The 21720-nt window shown below is 41.5% G+C and overlaps 1 protein-coding gene across 1 annotated transcript in view; it reads right to left on the bottom strand.

Moving 5' to 3' along the window:
* Positions 1 to 3199: 3199 nt before the first annotated feature.
* pcdh7a (protocadherin 7a) overlaps positions 3200 to 21720 on the bottom strand; it is a 41282-nt gene continuing 22761 nt past the window's right edge. Inside the window, exons 4-5 of the mRNA XM_051384644.1 lie at positions 9076 to 9277; positions 3200 to 7440 (exon numbers count right to left, since the gene is read on the bottom strand). Of these exons, the coding sequence (XP_051240604.1) occupies positions 6902 to 7440; positions 9076 to 9277 (741 nt within the window). The 3' untranslated portion in view covers positions 3200 to 6901. The remainder of the gene's footprint in view (positions 7441 to 9075; positions 9278 to 21720) is intronic.

Here is a 21720-nt window from a genome sequence, read left to right as displayed (position 1 = left end):
GCAACTTAGTTTTAATTGGATGCAGCTTTAATTCCTTGTGTACTTGTAGGTTGATACATACACATCCCATCCTGCTAAAGGATATGCTTTCATGTAAAATCATGTTCTATATGTGTTATTTCCTGCTATTCGCTGATGGCACAGCTTTGATGAGTTCAGGCTGATGTGACCATGAAAAGATGAAGAGACATAAATGACAGCCTACGGAGCAAGACAGGGAGGATCAAATCCTGCATCAACAACCGCCTGGCGTATCAACGAGAAAGAATGTTTACAGCTCTGCTGAAAGACTTTCTTGAACAGAGGAACACAGCACTGACAGAATTGATCACATCTGCAATGCTTTATGCTCAGCTATACAGATGCTACAGATGTTTCTTTGGCGTTGGAGGGTTGCAGCACCCTGCTATAGATGTTAACTGACTGGACATCAGAAAACATTTTATAATAAGCACAAATGAGTAAGATATAGATATTTCGACATATTACAAGATTATGTCTTTTCACTTTGAAGCCATGTGCCTGAGGTTCTCTCTCTGTCTGCATGTAAAAAGGCAATTCACTTCAGTTCACTTTCACTCAGAAAAGAAGTCTCTTTAAGCCCCTGAAAGCATCTGACAACTCCAAAGACCATTTGATACACTGGACAGTGTGAGAGCAGGATAACATTCTGAGGTTTACTTCACCAGGCGCCTGCCTTGCGACATTTTCCTCTGTCTTTGTGAAATCAATAAAATGTACATCCACTGGGTCTGTCTCTGGAATGTAATTAAGAGTTCAAAGAAACTGACGTCCTGTTCTTGCAGTGCAGATAACTCCTGGTCCATTTATCTGCTGAAACAGTGATTTATTTACAAAGCCTTTTATGGACACCACTTATATGAGATGACTTACGGATAGAAGTTGATTGATATGATACCTGATGCTTTTGGTGTTTCAGAGAAGGTTGCTAATACCTTTTATTGTGTGGTTTAATGATTTTTTCCCCTTTTATGTGTGTTTTTACGACTTTATTGCAGGCGGCAGAACAATTGGTCCTGTGGGGATGGTAGTGTCTGGACTTTACTTTCCTGAAGACCTAAAACTGTGGTCAGTAATTCATATTTTGTTGTTGAAAACAGACTTTTATTGGATGTAACACATGCTGCCATTTTAATACAAGTGATTATACTAACTACACATAATGAGGACACAAATTATATTGCCTTAGAATCCATAAATTGACATTTAAACTAAACCCTAAATCAAATGGAACATTGTTGTAAGCTATCAGCCTGGAAAAACACAATTTATCAATTTCAATCCTTTTCTCAAACATTTCATTCAACCTGTGATGTGAATACTAAGTTGTAATTGTTTGGAAAATCGAATTAGTAGGTGAGTGATGGGCCTGTGACTAGTACAAAGTGCAGGCCGACCTCTTGGCAGATTTTGCTTTTTGGTTGTTGTGATGTTGAAGTTAGTAGGTAAATGAACATTAAAATATGTTTGATTTATTGTTAATGGCGGTTACATGAAATGAATGACTACCACAACTACTTTATTTTATCCCAGTATGGTTGATGCATAGAACATCCAAACCATTCAGGCAGCCACAGCTCCCTCACTTTTTCTCAGATTTTCATTGAATCACACCTACAGTACGGTAAATGTATTATTCACCTACTAGTCATTTTTATATCTGATATGATATAAATTGTGAAATACGAAGAGCCTTCTACTCATAAATGATAATTTTCCAGATTGTGTCACATTAAACCTCTTTCCATTTTATTACAAAGGAATAAGCATGTGAAGCCACATTCTCTGCAATAAATTAAATTGGCAGCTGTATCTTGCAGCTGTTACTTCAAAAGAAATTGCCTTTAACTGAACATGTAAAGAGATGTATTCTTAGCTCTTCAGTATTGGCTGCAGTATATTAAGCAAAACTGATTTCTTGTCCTTCAGCTTTTCTATTCCTATCTTTCACAAGGACCAAAATGAATTTGAAACAAAGGAGAACAGCTCATATCTTGTGCCAGAAATCTAAAGTAATACTGACTCATGACCACACGGTGTCAGTGTTGCATACTGGACAAGACGAAACACAGACTGCGGGACTTTTTTTTGACATTTTGAGTCCTTCACACTAATCTGTGAAGCAGTTAACACCTCTGAAGCGTTTTCCGATAAGTCTAAGTCCAAATTGCCCTCTACATTTTATAAGTTTTCTCGCAGCAGGATCCAGTTCAGAAAATTCAACTTTCAAAGATAAAGATGATAGATCGTGCCACATTTTAGTGATACTCTAGAAATATATTCTAGTCAGCACGCATGTCAGCTTGGTGCAAATTGACATTACCCATTAAAATAATGGGTGTCAAGGTGTCACTCTGCTAAATGGGAGGATTTTGGTTTTGTTGGATGGTTTAGTAATTGAGCTTAATGGTTCATTCTTCACCTTGGGAACAGAAGATGTCAATACGATCACCACTCAAGGTCCACTTATTTTAGAGCTTTAACTGTATCACATTCTTCATTGGCAGATTAAGTTTGTTCTGTTGTCATGGAAATGTTGGTTTTAACATCCACAATCAAAAGCTCCTGAACAAGCAAGTAAGTGGAGATCATTTTGTCACCGGTTTGGTACCTCTGTCTAAGGAGGCTTGCTTTAGGTTGTAAATGTTAGTAAGGCATGAATAAAGGGTCACTTTATAATTGTTGGTCACCTACAGTTTTAAGTGTTAATCATTAATACAGGGATTCTACAGTCTGCTGTTGTAAAAATTGTTGATAAATAGATTTTGGTCTGGATGCCCACAGCCCTTTTCCAGGAGCAAAATGGTTGAGGAGTCTTCTTAATGAATGGAAGAGTGACTTAAAAAGAAAAAGCAAAATTCATGGAGGAGGATTTCCCAACCTCATACCCTAAACGTTTTTCTTTCTTAATGGCTTGAAATGGATCGATAAACCATTATTTGGTAATTTTATTAACCATTAATTGCAGCTTATGAACCCTTTGTAAATGGTGCACACAAATAGGTACAAACATTTATTTTGTGCTCACCACAACCCGTTTTGTTTAAGTGTTCCTGTGTGTAGACCCTTTAAGTGGTCATCTTACAGTTTCTTATGGAGTCATTATAAGTAACAACTATATTGTTCATCTCATTGTTACTGAGTGAAATAATCTTCAGAAAGTCATCAGACAAACAAAAGTGTTTAAAGTTTTTAATGTCAAAGTCAAACTTTTACATGATTCATCTTCGTACCAAACCATTCGTCGACAGCTCCTCTTCTTCCTCGTCATAGCAAATGCAATTAGTTCATTATGTAATTACAGGAAGGGAGCAGCAAAAAACAGAGCCAGCCCCATCATAAAAGAAAACAAAGAAAAGGAAAATAAAAATAACAGTTTTTTTCTCATTTTTTCTCAAGTGCAGATTTGAAGACCTTAAGAAGCATGCCATTGTCTGTTATGGTTTCCAGTTGCCTGTTCTACAGTGTAGTTTTATCTGTACATGGCTATAAGGGTAACAGCACGAGGGGGATGACAGGTACATAATGTGCGCTGAAGTGTCTGTTTTTAAAAATGTCTTGATTAGTGGGTGATAGATCTCAGACGTTAAGCTCTTCTCTGTCTGTCTCCCCTCTCTGTTTTGCAGAAGACTGAAACATATTCATGTTTAAACGTGCAGTATAAAAAAGATACACACCCACACAGATTCATGTACAGCAAGTTCCCTTAAATCCCAGTGGGAGAGCTTGAAAGGTGCTATAATGGAACTGCCTTAAAACAGCAGTTTGAAGCAATATCTGCCACTTTGAAGAGGCAAGGCTGTGTCAAGAGTCTCTTTCCAAAACTGACAAACTGGACTTCAGTTCTTCAAGACCTTTCTGCCGTCCAAGGGATTGAGACACACTTATCTCAACTATTTTTCCCAGAGGAAGAGCATATGTCCTTCTGTCTCTCAGTGTATATACCCTGTTGTGATTGTTTTCACCAATCCCTTTTTAATGTGAACTCTCCGTCAACAGATTAACTCCATGTGTTGGGCCTCGAGTTTCGTTACATCCTCAGCACAGTCCATCAATAACAGAGCTCTGTAAACAGCCATGTTGGGGATTTGGGGGTAATGAAGGCTTAGAGAGTAAGTACATCAGTGGTCTAAAACAGGCTAAAGGGGGTCAGTCACAGAGTTGTGAAGCTGAAGGTATATACAGGTGTACAAAATGTAATCAAACACATACTGTAGAGGATACCCATTTCTCAGCCTGATTAATTTACATGTCCTCTACTGTAATTTTACATTGTAAAATTAATGTAGAGGACATGGTACGTACTACTTTACTGCCTCCACACATTGAGTTATCTTTCAGTGAGGGGACAGTCAAGCAGCAACAGTGTATGGGTTTGTGTTAGTTAAAAAGATAAACACCGTCACACGTCTTACCTGAGTGTTTTGTTCTCCTTTCTGACTAACTCTATGCTCTACAAGGATCTATGAACTTAATTGTGGCACATCCTTAACAAGCAAGTCTCCTTCGCCTCATCTGATCCAAAACAGCCAGAAAAATGAAGAGACACACTTACTGGCAATTTCCAGCAGTGTTACATTCGCCTATCCAGACGTTAATGAGATCAGTGCAGATCAAGGGAAGAGAAGAGAGGAGAAAGGAAACTCATTAAGACCACAGGGACGACCTAACCCTATTATCCCTATCACACCACTGAACCACACACTGATGATGGGAATTAAGATGTGCTGGCCTCGATCCACACCCACTCTTCAGCCCAGTGCAGCAGAGTGTGTCTGGAGTCGTGCTGTAGCTGCTGGGAAGGACGAATGTGAAGGAGTCTGTTATCTGTGAGGTTCAGCACAGCAGTATGGGCGTGTTCAGGTCGGCACTGTGTGGTAAAAAGGGTGCAGCAGAACCCTGTGCTCCCACTACATTGTGATCTTTTTTGTTACAGCCTGCGGCACCCTTCGTGCCAACTCTGGGCCGTGGAAACTGAGAGAAAGGCCCAAGGTTACCCCAAAGTTGCACAACAATAAAGAAGGAACAGTGTAATCCACTGAAGCTAACTCCCTTGCTGCCATCATTATCTCCATTTCCCCCGTAAGCACACACATATAGTACAGATGTATCCAAATAGGCGTGGTATCCAAAAAGGCGTGTGGTTTAAAAAAGAGAAAAAAAGTTAGCATTGTCTTTCTTTCATGCAGAGTCCTTTTTTCTTTTCCTTTTTTTCTTACAGAAATTTGGTTTTTCTATGAGTCCTACTTACAGTATGCAGAATATCTTATATTCCCACATTGTCTTATCATTACATACAGTAGATGTCATGTCTGAAATTCCCTTTAATGTAGCCTCACACATCAGTCAGAGAGATGAGTAATTATTTAAATACAATTCATGTTTAAATACTGGCTGGAGAGGAGCAGGCAAAATGCTACAGCTAGTTCAATGACAGGAAATATGTTAAAAAATTATGATTAAGAGCACATACACACATAGTGCATATGAATTGCGCACATCCTAAAATGGGTTTGTGTTTCTACTTATGTTTTAATACGCTGTATGTTTGTGTTTGTGTGTGTGTGTGCTTAATGTTTTCTGTATGAAAGTTAATGCAAATTATTATATACTTTATGTTACACGGCCACTGAATCATGTCATAAACTGTGGCCCTATGCATGTTCACATTCTGTAAATGCACTGTATGAGTTTGTGTTTACATGCTTAGGTCTGTGTGTGTAAGTGCGTGCATGCGTGCATGTGTATATGTGTGTGCATGTATGTCAAGAACATTTATGATACATGAACACTGTTAGGATACTGCAGGTATGTAGCGACCTCAGCACCTCAGTCTACTCTGAAACGGTGGACCCCAGCAGAGAGATAACACTGCCGTTTTATCAAATACACACATACAATATATACATACAGACTGGGTGTGAAGGCAAAATAATAAACACATATTTTCACACACGCTGGAATACTGTGGCACTACTGACACTCTATGAGAACCTTGTGTTCTGAATGGTTACATTTGATTACTTTAAAAAAAAAAAAAAATCGGTCTTTTCACATTGTTGCAGTTTGTTCTGAATCATTTATGTTTTTAAAGAACGATACCTGATTTTAGAGATCAGCACATTTTTTTCCTACCGTGTAACTGTACAGTGACCACACTTCTGTTGGTGCTTTGATACTCTGTTTATGACTTGTTAAGATTTTCACAGGATTAGCAGTTTGATTGGTTAATATCCCCGTCTTGTGTTACGATAAGAGTTGATTAGGCATTAGAAGGTTTGATTGGTTGATTGATTCCAAATAACTCAATCAAAGACCCGTTACTGCTTTTTGTCTATTTTCACTGGATACGATCTCAGTGGTTTTTTTTCAGCAGATTGTTCACAAGTTGAGTCCAAATCTTGTTTGCTGCAGCCTCAGTGAAAGTTTTTTTGTGTATGATGTACTGAGGCATTTATAGCATCAGTTTTTACTTAGTCTCAAACTCTCTCTTCTTCAGACAGATCCCTCTGTGGTAGAGGGTCAGGCATGCATTGGATTCAGGTAAAAAGAAGAGATGAAGTTGTCCTCCTCCACATGGACATAATAAGATCTTTGCCTGTAGGCAACTTTCACTAGTAGTTAAAAAAAGACTTTTTTTTAGAAAGTACACCTGGTCAGAGCTCCCCAAAGAGTTGATCCATCACTTGCTTAAGCTTAAGTGCCTATAAATATTAGTCAGAATCCAAAAGTTCCAATTTGATATACAGCTTTTCTGACATTTTCACATCTTCACAGGTTTAAGAGGCCTTCCAAACTAATGACCCGCCAGACAAGTCTTAACCCTCCCTCTTTTTCAGAAAAGGGAGCGGTGTGGTGATGATTGCTCCATTCAAGGCTGTCACAGGTAGACCTCGCGGCGTGACAATGTGAGGCAGGACGTGGTCTTGTAGTCCCCTCCTGTCCGCGTCAGTGGTATGACCTCAGGTGGGTTCTGGCCTTCTCCTCCTTCGTCCTCTTGCTGGCGCCTCCCGAAGCCTGCGCTGCTAAATGTGTCATAGGATGCCGAAGTCATCTTGCGGTTAAGGAGGTTACGGTTGTGATCGCCCATGTTCCTATTGCGGTCTCCTCTACCCAGGGTGCCGAGAGGATCCCCGTTGGCTAAGGGTAATCTTTGACCTTCTCCGCCGACAACCACCCCGGGTTCTGAGCTCCCTGCACTGCCAGCGCTCTCGCTGTCACTCTCATGGTCGTTACCACGGAGATTGTTGTTATCGTCTCCGGGGGCGAAGGTGGAGAGCCGTGGGGGGTCGCTGCCGTGGCGCTGACGCTGGCGAGGTGAAGGGCGGACGGGCATCCAACAAGTGTCAGAGTGACCAAACTCATCACATTCCCTAGTACACTTTCCTGTCAGAGCTACATCTGGCAGCTGTCTGGCATCTAAACATACAAAAGAGACAAAAAAGAGAAAACAAATGAAATTTTTGCTGCCTTCATTTGATTGTTTCAAGTGATACAGTGACAGGAAATATAGGGAGAGAAGGGTGTGATATGCACCGATCAGAACAGAATTGGGGATGCTGCAATTGTATGTGTTCTTACAACTAGGCCACCAGGACGTCCCAAGAAGAGACAATTAAACAAGAAAAGAAAGCAGATGGATAGAGTTTAACAGGAAGGAAGACGAGAACAATGGGTAAAAAAAACACGACAAAGGTTATAAGGGAGGGGATGGAAGGAAGAAAGAAAAATGCTGCTTGAGCAAAATGGAAATTGCTGACTTCAAAAGAACGTTTAAAATAATCATAGCTGTGCTCAGCATTACATAAAAGGTGAAAGGTGAGTTCAAGACAAACAACTATTGAGGCAAAAGAGATAAGTAGCAGAAATTCGAATGACAAATATACATTTCTTTACATGTAAAGACAAGCTTAAATTACATATCAGCCCTATTAAATCCCATGAGTGATAGGTTCAAAAGGTTAGTGAGGCCACCTGGGACTGATATTCTACAAGGTAAAGTGTCAAAGGCTACGGCCATTATCTATGTAAGCCAGTTATTTATGAATTAATAATGCAATAATGTTAAATGCAGACAGGACTTACAGAATAATGATAGATTAGGTAAATGTGACTTTCCTGCCAATTAGAGAAACTGTGCCGGTGTCGTGTTACAGATAGTCTAAGGTAACGTAATACATTCCATACACATCTAATTATGAGCAATTGAAATCAGCACAGTCATTCGCTGTTTGATTTTTTAAAATTCTGCTTTACTTGAATTAAATCACAGAAGTTACATATTTCTGTTGTATCCTGAAGACTAATTCCAGTTTTGTCTCCTACGTGCAGCAGCAGCAGCAGCAACAGCAGGAAATTCACTTGAAACTAAACAAGCACATAATTATACAGTATAATTATAACCAACGCAATAAATTCTCTGTTCAATTTCTCTCTCCAACTGACCGTGAAAAAAATTAAATAAAATTCTTAAACACCACACAATCCTCAAGATTTCACACATTGGTGAAAAGCAGCATTGAAACCACAAGTCTTTCACCAAAGTCATAGTGACCTTGGTATGCTGCTGCTGTTCCAGCTCTAGCGTGAACATATACAGAGGAAAGAGGAAAGAAAAGCCTTTTCTGCCTCGACAAAGACCCGGTAGTAAAAGGTAAAAATACAATTTTGTTGGTGAAAGGGAAGACTTGGGCTGCTGATTGATGGCAAGGCCATGGAGGAGCCTTTGGGACAACATACTGCTACACATTAACTTTTCTAAAGAGCTCTTCACATAACGCACACAGGACAATTGCTTCATTCTATAAAACATATTCCTGAGACCTTGACCGCAGGTGCCTGAGTGTGTGTACACACTGAGTGTGTGTCTAATCAGAACCTTTACAGAAAATAGCCTTGAGAAACAAGGAAAAACATTTTATTGGCTGCTGACTGTATGATTTGTGTGTGTGTGTGTGTGTGTGTGTGTGTATATGTGTGTGTGTGTGTGTGTGTGTGTGTGTGTGTGTGTGTGTGTGTGTGTGTGTGTGTGTGTGTGTGTTTGGCTGCTCTGACCATTCTCCACATGCTCCTCTTCTCCCACACTGCCCTCTGGTGTGGTCCTCTCGTAGCCTTCCTCGGGCAGCGGAAGGGCTCCCAGCCGCGGCCCTGATGAACTCTTGCTGCTCGGTGTCTCGGAGTCCTCCAGGCCACTGTCATAGCAACCGCCGTCCTGGGGCTGGCTGACTACCGAGAAGGTCACCCGACGAAGGGTCCCCTGCAGGGAACATACACACACAATATGGGATTAATCATCCAGGATTCCTAATCTGAGATTCTAAATCTGGGGATTTGGCTGGGGGGCAGGGGTCTGCAAAGACATATTGAGATTATCTGATCGTGTTCGCCTTGATTATGAGCTTAGCTGCTACAATGCAGGGTAATAGTCATCAACCAATCACGCCGTCTTTCAAAGTTTTCAGTTGGCTTTTAATCCCAGTTTAGATTAATGCTGCTGGACATGGCTGATGTTTACAAACCTCTGGCCTGCCTGAAGACATTTATTTTTCATCTGGAATAGATCCCAGTAGTCCACTCTCAAAAATACCTACTTGGTGCTCTACTGAAATAAGTGAAGAATGTTAAATGATAAGTCGAGTGAGCGGTAACATATACGTTTCTTAATGTCAACAAACTCTGTTGAAAAAATAAAATCAGCAAAGCACTGAAGTTTTGTCCGTGTATCCAGAGCCTGATATAGCTCCATAATTGTCACACATCAATGAGCCACACCATTGCAATGGGTGACATGTTCCTTTAACAAATAAAATGGTCACTGTGGTTTATTTTAAGTCCAACTTCATTGTCCTGCTGTGCATACAGGATAGCTTGTGTGTATAAATACACACTAGCTGACCAAATGTGTATTAATCCGTAGCTGGAAATTAAAACCAACAGAAACGCAATTTACTCCTGTTTGAGTGTGGATAGTTGGAAACTACTAGAGGCAGATTAATGCATTGCTGGTTTTGGTCTTTTCATTGGATTTGTAAACAATAAGGCTAAGATACTTTTTATTTTTTACCCTTCAGCTTGCAAAATCATTTCACTTATTATGTTTGTATTGTTTTGCCTTTTCTTGTTCTACTGATACTGTGTGGTCTGAAATGGCTGCTTGCTTTCATTTTTATTTTTTCACGTTGGCCCCACTATGTTGAAATTAATTGGAATCTGAATTTTAAAAAAACAACAACAAATAAATAAAGGAGCACCCCCTCTGTTTGTACGCTGCACCCATCACTGTCAGACAGACACACCACACACACACACACACACACACACACACACACACACACACACTGTGTGTGTGTCACAGGCCATCTAGCACCAATGACAAATCTCCCAATCCTGCAGTGGAAGTGGTGGTGATTCAGTAACGACTCACATCATTCACTCAAACTGAGCATCACACCTGCTGCTATTTCAACACACAAATCACCCCAGTCTAGTTAGCAGACTCGTTTTCACTTTGGAGAGAAAAAAAGAAAAGAAAAAAAAGACTGTAATAAGTCCATGCTGAGAGAATATCAGAGAGTTAAATGACTCCGTCTGGCCTGGAGGGATCACTCTGCACCAGGAAGCCCATTTCTATACAACACCCCTCCTATCTCCTCTCGTTCTCATTTATCTGCTCGCAAAATTACATCGCTTTCAATTTAGATCTGCTTTGAAACACGCAGCGTATAGAGAGGAAGTGAGGGAACAGAGGGAAGACGCAGATTAGGGCGGAAAAACTTGAGCTCGGAACCTCGCCTCAGGATAATCTGGAGGGAAACTGATGGACGGCTGGCATAAAAGCCTAAACTGAACTAATTCTTCTTTTTCTTCCAAACACCCAAAAGAAAAGGGGAACATTTGAACATTTCACCCCATGAACATGCTTAGACAAGAGGAGACGGGAACACAGCAAAATTAATTAAGCAGAAGTGGGAAATTAACTGAGCACTTGTTTCTTCTGCCATTTCTTAACAAGGCTTAGATGAAAGAGGGAGAAAGTAACTCAGAGAGCAGGGATGGCGAGCACAAGCAACACCGAGGAAGAGGAAGAGATATTAGAGTCTAATGGAAAAGCGGCAGTTCTTGGAATCTCAGTGGCTTCATCTTAACTCTCCACAGAGAGCAATGTATTTTTAGAGCGTTAGCTCACATGAAGCAGTCCAACCTCTTTTTCCACTCGTTCAGACTAGGGGCAATGGCACAGTGAAGAAAAGTGGGTGAAAAAGTATACAGGGCTGCGTATAAGGAGCCAGAGAGGGCATGGGTAAGGATCATTTCTGTTTTCTTGTGTGATCTCACCATAATAAGTTTGTTTTTTGAGATCAGTGATGTCGACATCACAAATAATTCTTCTATTTCTTGACTTAACAGGCTGTCAAAAGTGTTTTCTTAGGATCATAGAATAATAATAACTCAACATCATGGCAGAATGTTTTTTCATGATCACAGAATAAATATTTCATGATAATTATTTCTGATCACAAAACAACAAGATAAATAATTTCTCTATGCACATGTCCTCTCCAGCTTTCTGTTCAGAGAAACAATATGAAACAGGAAGAAAATGAGATTACTGTGGAGTTGTTGATTATTGTTAGCCCCGTTCTGTGAGTCTCAAGTATCGCCATTACATTTGACTCACAGAGCTACGGATCCATTTAATAAAACAAAAACAAAGGAGATCATTTCACAAAATGTGCTGCTGTTCTGAAGCTTTTCCCAGGATCCTTAAGGACTCTTCTAACCATTTTGAACAAAAAATATTATATCATTTTTAACCTGTTTCCAAAGTTGCACCCCTTTCTCCTAATCCAAACAAACATGATAGCTGGAAATGACATATCTGCTTGCTCGATTTTGACAACATGAATATATTAGTATGCACTGATATTACTTTGCAATATTTCATGTTTTAATACAAAATAACACCTTAACATTTTACTTGTTTAAAAAAAAACAAAAAACCGCAGAAACGTTTTTATTGTGCAACAGACATAATATTTTTTTTTTATCCAGAAGGTTAGAAGAGTCTTTAAAGATTCTGGAAATACCATCACAAAAGTGGTACGTGTCACTAAAGACAACTAAAGGCTCTTATACACTCACTGTTCCCGACCTGTAGCGCGACAATGTGACGTCACAGGAGCGCCGTAACTATTTATACTTGCACGTGGTGGTCGCGACACTAGTTGCAGTCTTCTCCTGAACAGAGGTGTCACAACTGAGGATAGGCTACCGACTTTGCTATTTCAATGCACTAGAAGAAGAAGAAAAAGGTAAACAATGGCAGACCTCTTTTTTGATTTTCCAAATCGTTCGCGGAGGTTCTTCCAAATTTTCCGGCATATGGCCTCCTCTTTTACAACATTCATGGAGATTTCTTGCCATGAATTCTGGCACCTCTGGGCATCTCTGTGTTTCTTCATTGAAGGATCGTACAGATAGATGCCTGTAGAGGCGCACTTGCTCGGAAAGCTTGCCCTCAAACTCGTCCATCTTCCTGTTTCTGCTTTGGCGCGCTCAGCTGAAAAAAAAAAGAGTGGTGCGCGACCTCGCACGACCGGGCCTAAATCCTGGCGCGCCAGCGAGATCTATGTCATTTTGACGTCACATTGTTGCACGACAGGTCGGGAACGGCGAGTGTATAAGAGCCTTAAGTCTCCAGCCATGCTCGTAGCTCTGTGACACTGTGAGGCTGAGGCACAGCTGAGGCTGATGGGGATGTTAGTTTTGCAGGTAGACAGGTTAGTCATGAAGTATTGGACATATTAAAATGTTGACCGGATGAATACACTAAAAGTTCACTAAACTTTCAACTAGAGGAAAAAACGGCGGGTCACCTAAGTCAGTAGGATTCATCCTCCAGTTGTTGAGATATTTCTGGTCCAAAATGTCTGGATCAAAGTGGTGACAGACCACCATTGTTATTGCTGAGTATTTATTTTTCTGAATAATGGATGGATTACTAGGATTACTGTATGAATGTAGAAATCCAGCTTGCGCCACAGGGCGGGACTTTACTGACAGACAAGGAGTGAGTTACTGCTATTGGAGGCCTGGTGCTGGTTGCTCTGTGTGTGTGTGTGTGTGTGTGTGTGTGTGTGTGTGTGTGTGTTCTATTACAGAATTCATCTGTTCAGCCATGATTCCATCTAATTCAATTTCCCTCTAACCCTCTTTCTGGCCAGAGCTGCCCCCTTTCATTTCTTCATCCTGATAATTTTATTTTCTTTTTCTCTCCTCTGTCTTTCCTTCTTTTGGCCGATCCTGCAGCCAACTCTGCTTTTCACAGCTGTAAAGGAAGGATCCTTTCTCTGTTCCTCCCTCCCACTTTGTTCAACCCCTCCCCCTCCTCCTCCTCCTCCATCCCTTCTTCTCTTGCCAGTCAGCTTTATGATGTGGCGATCGATGATGTGTCCTTGACCTCGTTATGAGTCCCTCTCCTCTTCCCCACAGCAGGCTTTATTGACCCATAACTCCTCTACACTCCCTAACCCCCTTTTCCCCCCTATTTTTCTCTCATACTCTGTCTTCTGTATCTCAAAGTCTTTTGCTCGTTGACAAACCTGTCGTCTTTTCTTTTGCCAAATCCCATTTTTGGCACCTTTAATAATTAAATTCTACTAAGTATACACTGAACACATTCTGCCCCGGTCCGTCTGGCTTCTACCCCCTCCAAAAAAAAAATAATGGCTTTATTCATTTCTACTATGCATTCTAACATTTTCAGTCAATATGGTCTTTTTAAAGCTTTCTCCTTTGCTCATACCATAAATGTATCTCTTTTTATTTCCTGTCTGCTTTACCAGCTTCTACCTTTCTCTAAAAAAACTCTCTGTGCCCAAGCACCCCCTTGATGTTTCCAACCTGACTCACAAAGCACGAAGCATGTTTGTGTGTGTATGTGTGTGTGCGCGCGCATGCTTTCTGTTGTTTGACTGAGTAAATGCAATAAAGGCTAATTACTACATATCCCAAATATCTACTGAATCTCGACACACATTTATGCACACACACGCACACACACACACACACACACACACATACATAGGGATGAGTTGGCTGTGGTCCAGTGTGGCCTATGAATTCATGGCTGATGGAATATTAATTGAGTTTGACGGAGGACATAAAAAACCTTCCCCTTAATCTGACACGGGCCATTACAGTTCAATACTGACATGGGAGCTTCACTCATCTGTACGGTGAGTGTGTTTGAGTGGGTGTGTTTGTGTATGTGTGTACATGTAATGCAACCGTACACGCATATGAGTATCTTGATACAGTAATGGAGTTGAGTTATTTCTGGCACATCGGTGTGAATCAAACAAAGGCATGATGGGTCTGAACTCCGAATAAACTTAACCATCTGAATATTGCAGCTCTGAAGTAACTGCAGCAAAAATAAGTTCCTAATATAGCTTTGATTTCAGGGCAAACGCGTGTTGCACTGCATGTGTGTGTGCACGCATATGCATATGAGTGAGACTTCACACCTTTATGTTTGTTTTTTATTGCTGTGCATGAGTGTGAGACTTTTCAAAGCTTGCAAGATGTGTTATGTCAAGCCTGCAAGAATACACGTGTGTGTGCGCGCGCGTTTGTAGTGTGAAGAGGTGCATGTGTGTGTGTGTGTGTGTGTGTGTGCACAGGTTGGCTCAGTCATCAAGGTAATTAGTGTGTAAACCTCCTCGCTGTCGGTTCAAAGAGAATTAACGAGCTCTAGTTAATTAACAGTCTCCCTCTCTTCTCGTTACATGTGTCTGCATATTCAACACATGTGTGTTTGCGTGTGTATGTGCAACATCTGCACATCTGACTGTGCGTGTGTGTGCACATTTGGATGTGAGTGTGGTGTTTTTGTTTGTCTATGCCCCGCTACACTCTGGTCTGCATAATGAATTGACAGGATACGGCTTATGCATAAACCAAAACTACAAATATGGTTGTAGGACTAGAGCCACATTTCCCTTTGGCTCTCTGCTCAGTCTCATTTATGTTTGACATCATCTAGGTACGGGGGGAGAGCCACCGTGTAATGGCTGATTCTATTATTTATTAGCTTGTTACATATACATACTATTGTTTAGTTCCTCTTTTGTACACAACAAGTATTTTGGTTATAACAACGCCGAGATTGGAGGTCAGAGTCCCACTGCACATTTGTTCATCCATTCACTACACTCTGAGTCACGTTGCAGGCAAGCAGAGTGAGGATGTCATGCATTATCCATAACTGACCACAGTGCAAAGAGCAACTGTATATCCTACTTTAAATATAACCACAACAGTCAGCATTCAGCGTGCTACATACAGAGAGTGAACTTATGATAATTTTTTGCATTAAAATATAATTAGAGTTTGACTGATAGGGCTTATATATTGCTGATACCAGCGCTTTAAAAAAAAAATCAATATCCACTGACAGTGTATGATACCTTTTTTGCTCCTGAACCGATATTTGCTAGAGCGGATTTAGCCAAACTAACTGACATAGACTGCTCAATAATTACATCAGAACTAAACAGCTCTTAGATTTTAATTACATTAATTATGTGCTTTTTTTTCTTGCCTGCTTGCTTTTGTTTATTAAATGGAACAGACTGTAGCAGAAGGAATTCATACGTTTTAATGACTGAGAATGAGGGATGATATTTTCTAATATTTCACATTAGTTCCGACGCTGTTAGCTAGTCTTGATCGCATGTTGGCCAGCATCACAAGTGATGGATTAAATTTTCGTCTTCCTTTACCCTACATCCCGCTTTTCCTTCCTGATGGTTTTGTGTTGAAGCAGGCAGACGTCGGACAGTTTTATGAGCCAAATGTCAATCAAGCAGACACCTGACATCCTATTTGTAATCACTCCCTCCAGACACCTGGAATTTTCCTAACGTTGACTGAGTGGTGTAGCTTTGCATGTTAATATTCCTGCCAGTTGTCCTTCACTGGCGATTTCAGCCTGTGGACACATGATATTTGATGCTGAACGTCAATATCTTTAAATTAAAATTATGCAGGTAAGTGGTTAAAAAACTCTAGTAGGCGGGATGACCTATTGAATGGTTAGAACAACCCTGGATTTAAATAAAATTGAAATAATTAGTTTACAAAAAACCTAATTTAATATGGGAATAAATGTTGACAGAATATTTAGATGCAGCTTTCAGGAAACCGGATAATCAAGATATCTGATATTACATGCAAGATCAATATAACAGTCTAATATCACTATTTATATCATCAAATTATGTCACCTCATCCTGTTTCTCATAATGTGATACCTTATTTACTACCTAAAAATAATTGAGCTGATGAAATGTCAGTCATGCATATTGCAGCTATAACTGTGCCGAATACGTAAGGTGATATTGAACTATGCTACCACAACACACAGTGAAAACTAATATTCTTCTGTTGACACCACATGGGTACGGTTCAGACTTCATATCTGGAATGCTGATCAGTCAAAATGACCTTTGCTTCTGCTCTTTTGTGTTGACTCCGTTTAGAAATCATGTTGTGCTAATGCAGCCAGCAAGTGTGTATGTGCTCGTACGTTTGAGAGCGAAAGCCAGAGTTGGAATGAATAAGTGAATTCAATAACTGCAAGTTTATTTAAGTTTATTAAGATAAATATTATTGAAAAATAATAAGTTTTTATTGACTTTTTTCCCCTATTCAAATTATTGAGCCGTTTTAAAGCGGGAATGCTGTCACTTTGCATGATTAAACTGCCATGTAAAGAGGCTTTGCATGGCGATACTAAGTGGATCGATTCACACTGCTGTCGAATTCATATATTCAAAGGGAAAGGTGTGGCTCTACTAGGTTTCCTTGCATTTATTTTATTGTGTGCTTTTCCTCACCATTCTTTACTACAGTTTTCTACCATTTTAATTGTGTTAGATTCTCTGCTGTTCCACTCCAGATGTCTTGCTTTATCATTTTAGCAGAATTTTCTTTACAAGCACCTTAAGTGTGAACTTTGGTGGTGAAAAATCACATGAATCTCGGGTGTTTTGTCTCCTCTAAAACACTTATTTTCTATCGCTTTTCTTCTGTTCTATCACAGTGCCAATGAGGCCAATTAACTAAACTAAACTAAACTCTGACTAAGCAATAGAGTCAACTGGTCAAATTTCTCTTTCCTTAGGATACATTTGCTCACAAATCTCAAAAACGTTTGCTAGAAAATCTTTCTGAAACCTTTTGCTGTCGACTGTTAAGTTATGCATCAAAGGCGGTGAGGAGGAGAAACAGTGAAATATGCTGACAGAAAGCATCTCGCAGGGGCTGTGTGAACAGGACAGATGTGTTAACAATTCATTTGACGATGATATATTTACACTGGTTATTTAAATATAGAAGTGATCTAAAACTGTATTCAAGACCTTGTGCTGCAACAAAGTGACGTGTGCAGTGTTGGAATGCAGTTTCCTGAGGCTATGCTGAAAAGAGCAGACGTCCTGTTTACACAGTGTACCCATTAGGTCAAGCAGACAGGTAAAGACAAGTGTCGGGAGACCAAGTGGGAGAGCTCAGGGGCGACAGATGATGAATAAAACAACTGACAAATGGGGGAATGAGTGCAAAAAAAAAAACAAAGAAAGGACCAAAAGGCTGTTAATCAGCGTGGGTGGCAGGGTAAAACGTTGATAGACAAAAGGCACAGACTTGTAAAACTCCACATGACCACAGACTGTCTGAAGTACGAGAGACAAAGAACGCTGTTGAAGGGTGAGATGGGGGACTATATTGTGGTATTTGCAGAATGCAGAAAATGGTTTGGAGCAGGTTGAAACTCAGCTCAGGGAGGGATGAAGCAATATGAGCAGCATTTCTTCAGCTGTCTGACTCGCAGATGCTGATGAGCCAAGGCGCCTGGTAACCACAACACACACAGCTTCCATGCCGATACCGTAAATCCACACATTAGGCACACCTGCTCGCTCATGCTCACGCTCACAGGTGTGCACGTACACACACTTACACATTTATAACTATGCAGCGTGTATGTTGCAGTGGGACCACCTCTGCAGTAAGAGCAATCCTCTCTTCTCCAGGCTTCTGCTTTTCCCCTATTTTTTTCCCCTCCCATATTTCTCTGCTCCCTCTCACCCTTTGTTCACTTTCTCTTCTCTCATTTCCCCTTTCTCTGCGTTCCTCTCCTCTTTCCCCTTTCATCCCTCTTATTCTGCAGACCCCCCTTTTCCTACCCTTCCCTTCTCTCTTTCCTATGTCTCTCTCTCTCTCTCTCCATTGCTCCCTCTAGAAGCAGGTGATGTAGAAGGGTGCTCAGCAGTATCTGACTATCAGGCCTGACTCTGTGAGAGGAATGATAATCACTGTGCTGCACTGCAGAGAGAGAAAGAAGAGAGGGAGCGAGGGAGACACACAGAGAGAAGAGGGAGGGAAAGGGGGCATGAGGTAGAGGGAAAGGGGGGCAAGTGCGGCAGTAGGAAAGAGGGGGCAAAATAAAGCGGGGAGTGTGTGTGTGTGGGGGTGATAGGAGGAGGGCAATAGAATGGGACAAAGAGAAAATAGGGAGACAACGGGGAGAAGAAAGAAAGACAAAAAGAGAAAGAAAGAAAAGATTACAGAAATTGAGCACTGCTTTATCAACATATACCTCCTCTGTGTCGTGCTCCCTCTTTCCCCTCACACAAACACCTTCTCCTCCTCCACTTCTCCCCATCTTTCCCCTTCTGCACACACACACACGCACACACATCTTCAACCACACCACCCCTACCAACACAATAGCTTGTACTACAGCAGCCCCGCGGTACAAGGGAGAGCCTTAGCCTTGTGTCTGAGCACCAGAGAACATTAACTGCAGCAGCGAGGTCATCTGATCGGCACTATGCGGTCCCTCTCTTTCCTCTCTCTCTCTCTCTACACTCCTCTTCACACTGCTGCAGTCTGCTGCCGGCCCCTCAGTGGCCACTAGTGGAACTACCGGCCACGCTGTCTACCGGCACGCCTGTCCCGGTAAACAGTTCTCGTGCCGCACAATGTATGTATGTAATTTGCTGAGGCTCGCTGGCCATAAATCACTTTCTCTTACTGGGAGCAATTAAAGCCAAACCCTGTGGCAACTGCTCATTATCAATGCCCTAACTAGTTACTGTAAGCGTGTAGGAGTGTGTCTTTTCTCTGCTGGCACGTTATGTATGTGTATTTGTGTGCAGGTAGAAAGAGAGAGAGAGAGAGAGTAAGAGAGAGAGAGAGAGAGAGAGAGAGAGAGAGAGAGAGAGAGGGAGTGCTTCTCCGCATGCGGGTCTACTGCATCCACCACAGCTTTGTTACCATCAAGCTGTCCACTCTGGCATTGAGCTTTCTCCCTTCTCCCTCTCTCCATCTGGGCTCTCCACCCTGCAGATACACATTGAAAATCACTGACTCTATTCACAGCATTAGGCCTTTGAAATGTTTATCCTTTTGTGTAGCTGTGGCTGTCTATAGGGGGGGAAACAAAACAGAAACAAAAGCTCGTAGAGTGAGATGTAAAGCGAGGCTTACTGGACAAATGCCCCATGATTCAGATTAGCTCCTTTGTTGGTGTGTTTGTGTATGTGCTCGTGATGTTCATCGCTTTCCGCTGCTAGCCTCTAAAACAGTCATCTCCTTTAATATCCATGACAGGAGTCATTGTTAAGAAAGATGCAAACAGGATGGTGGCGTACAACTGGCCTTCTGTGTGCGTGTATGAGTAAGGGAGACCATACATATGTATGCCTGCTATTTAGATGGTATTTACTGCCCATTCTGTGTGTATATGTGTGTGTGTGTCGACCATTAGACTAATAGTATGCGTGTTAGGAACAGGCTTTTCCCACCCACTGCTATTGTCCATTAAGGGTGACCAGAGGAGAGTGAACAATAGCTTCACTGTGGGGGCCAGTGTATGAAAGGGTAAAAGTGAGGATGAGACTAAAGATACGTAGTCTTGCACACAAGGCTGGCGGACAGGCACGCACGCACACACAGAAATACAACCTCCCTGTTGAGAGTGATTAGGAGTGCTGCTGTGAACAATAGACAGAGTCAATAAAGGACCTCAGAGACATCCGGATACAAGCGCAAGGTCTCTATCCTTCCACCCCCACCCCCACCTTCACTTCCTCCCTATATTTTTTCTTTCTCTGCATCCTGTACACTTGTACACATTCTTTTCCTCTCCACAACAACTGCTCTCTCTCTCTCTCTTCACTTTCCAAACTATCTGATGTATCATATCTGACCCCAGCTTGCTCTATAGCTTTCTCATTTTGTTGCTGTCTCCATCCCCTCTCTCTTTTTTACTCTCTCTCACATATACTCCTTTGTAGCGTCTTTTGTAAAATGGGAGGACGGGCAGAGCTGACAGAGGCTGACACGGTGGAACGCCACGAAAAACTGAAATCCATCCTGTCAGTTTAGAATCAGTGTCACTCATTTTACAAGGTTAAAGATAGCTTTGCCTAATGTGCTGTCAGACGCCAACAAACACCACATAGGCCTTGCCACACATACACAAACACAAGCACACGTATAAGCTTTAAAGCAAGTTGGAAGTGCACAGACACACAGACACACCCACACATGCCCTGTACTCCAGGAGAAGACTGCATTAACTCACCCACCTACATATGACTATGACCTAAAATGGTAATACAGCATCTCTGCGTATGAGTATTGGATATTTCTCAGTGTGAGTGTGTGTGTGTGTGTGTGTGTGTGTGTGTGTGTGTGTATGTTTGAGTGAGTGAAGTCCATCTCTGCCCTATCACCCCCATGACAGACAGTGTCACTGAAACGTCTTGGGGCGCCTCGCCCAATGTCTTGACAATAGTCTCAGTGTGTGTGAGTGACTCGGGGACACAGAGGGGGCGTTATACTGGGCAGACGACACGCAGGCACATACACACACATTAAAGAAGGATAACAGTGCGCTCTTTCTCTCCTTCTGCGCTATTTCTCATTCCCTCTCTCCCTGACGCATGGAGACTCAATCATTCTCACACTCTGTCTCCTTTGACGCAGAGGAAAAACATAAAACAACTGCTCCTTCTCTCTTCCTCTCTCTCTTTTTTTGTGTGTGTGTGTGTATGTGTATGTGCGTGCGTGTGTGTGCGAACGCAAGACTGTATAATTAATATGGCTTTCATTTTCTTTGAGCTATGAAGTATGCTTTTGGTATGCAAACAGACTTCTCGCATGTGAGTGTGCGCATGTGTGTGTGTGTGTGTGTGTGTGTGTGTGTGTGTGTGTGTGTGTGTGTGTGCTGTTCGATACACCAGAGACTGAGTGCAGAGTCGGGCCATTGAGCGGAAAGAGAAGGAAGGAGGAGAGTTAATGAGAAAGCAGAGGAGAATCCAACCCATTCCCATCGATAACCTCACACCACACTTCAAACATATACGTACATTGGCTCCTTTTTATGAAATCCCCATTGAAAATTATGGTTCAGAATTAGGGTTAAGAAGTGACTTCAGTGAAGTCATATCCAGCAGAGTTTCAGAGTGCTGAGCCTCTGCCGAGGAGTCGGCCTGATTATTATGCGACTCCTGGCATTAAAAAAAAAAATGTTTAAAAATGCAAATTATTCCACAGCTACTGCAGTAAAATAGTTAAGCTGCAGCTGGAAACATAATGTTTGTTGCATACTAAAACTACAGGTAT

The sequence above is a fragment of the Dicentrarchus labrax genome, unplaced genomic scaffold (genome assembly GCF_905237075.1).
Source record: "Dicentrarchus labrax unplaced genomic scaffold, dlabrax2021, whole genome shotgun sequence".
Classification (NCBI taxonomy): Eukaryota; Metazoa; Chordata; class Actinopteri; family Moronidae; genus Dicentrarchus; species Dicentrarchus labrax.
Note: the sequence above shows the minus strand (reverse complement) of the source record. Positions and strands in the feature narration are given on the sequence as shown.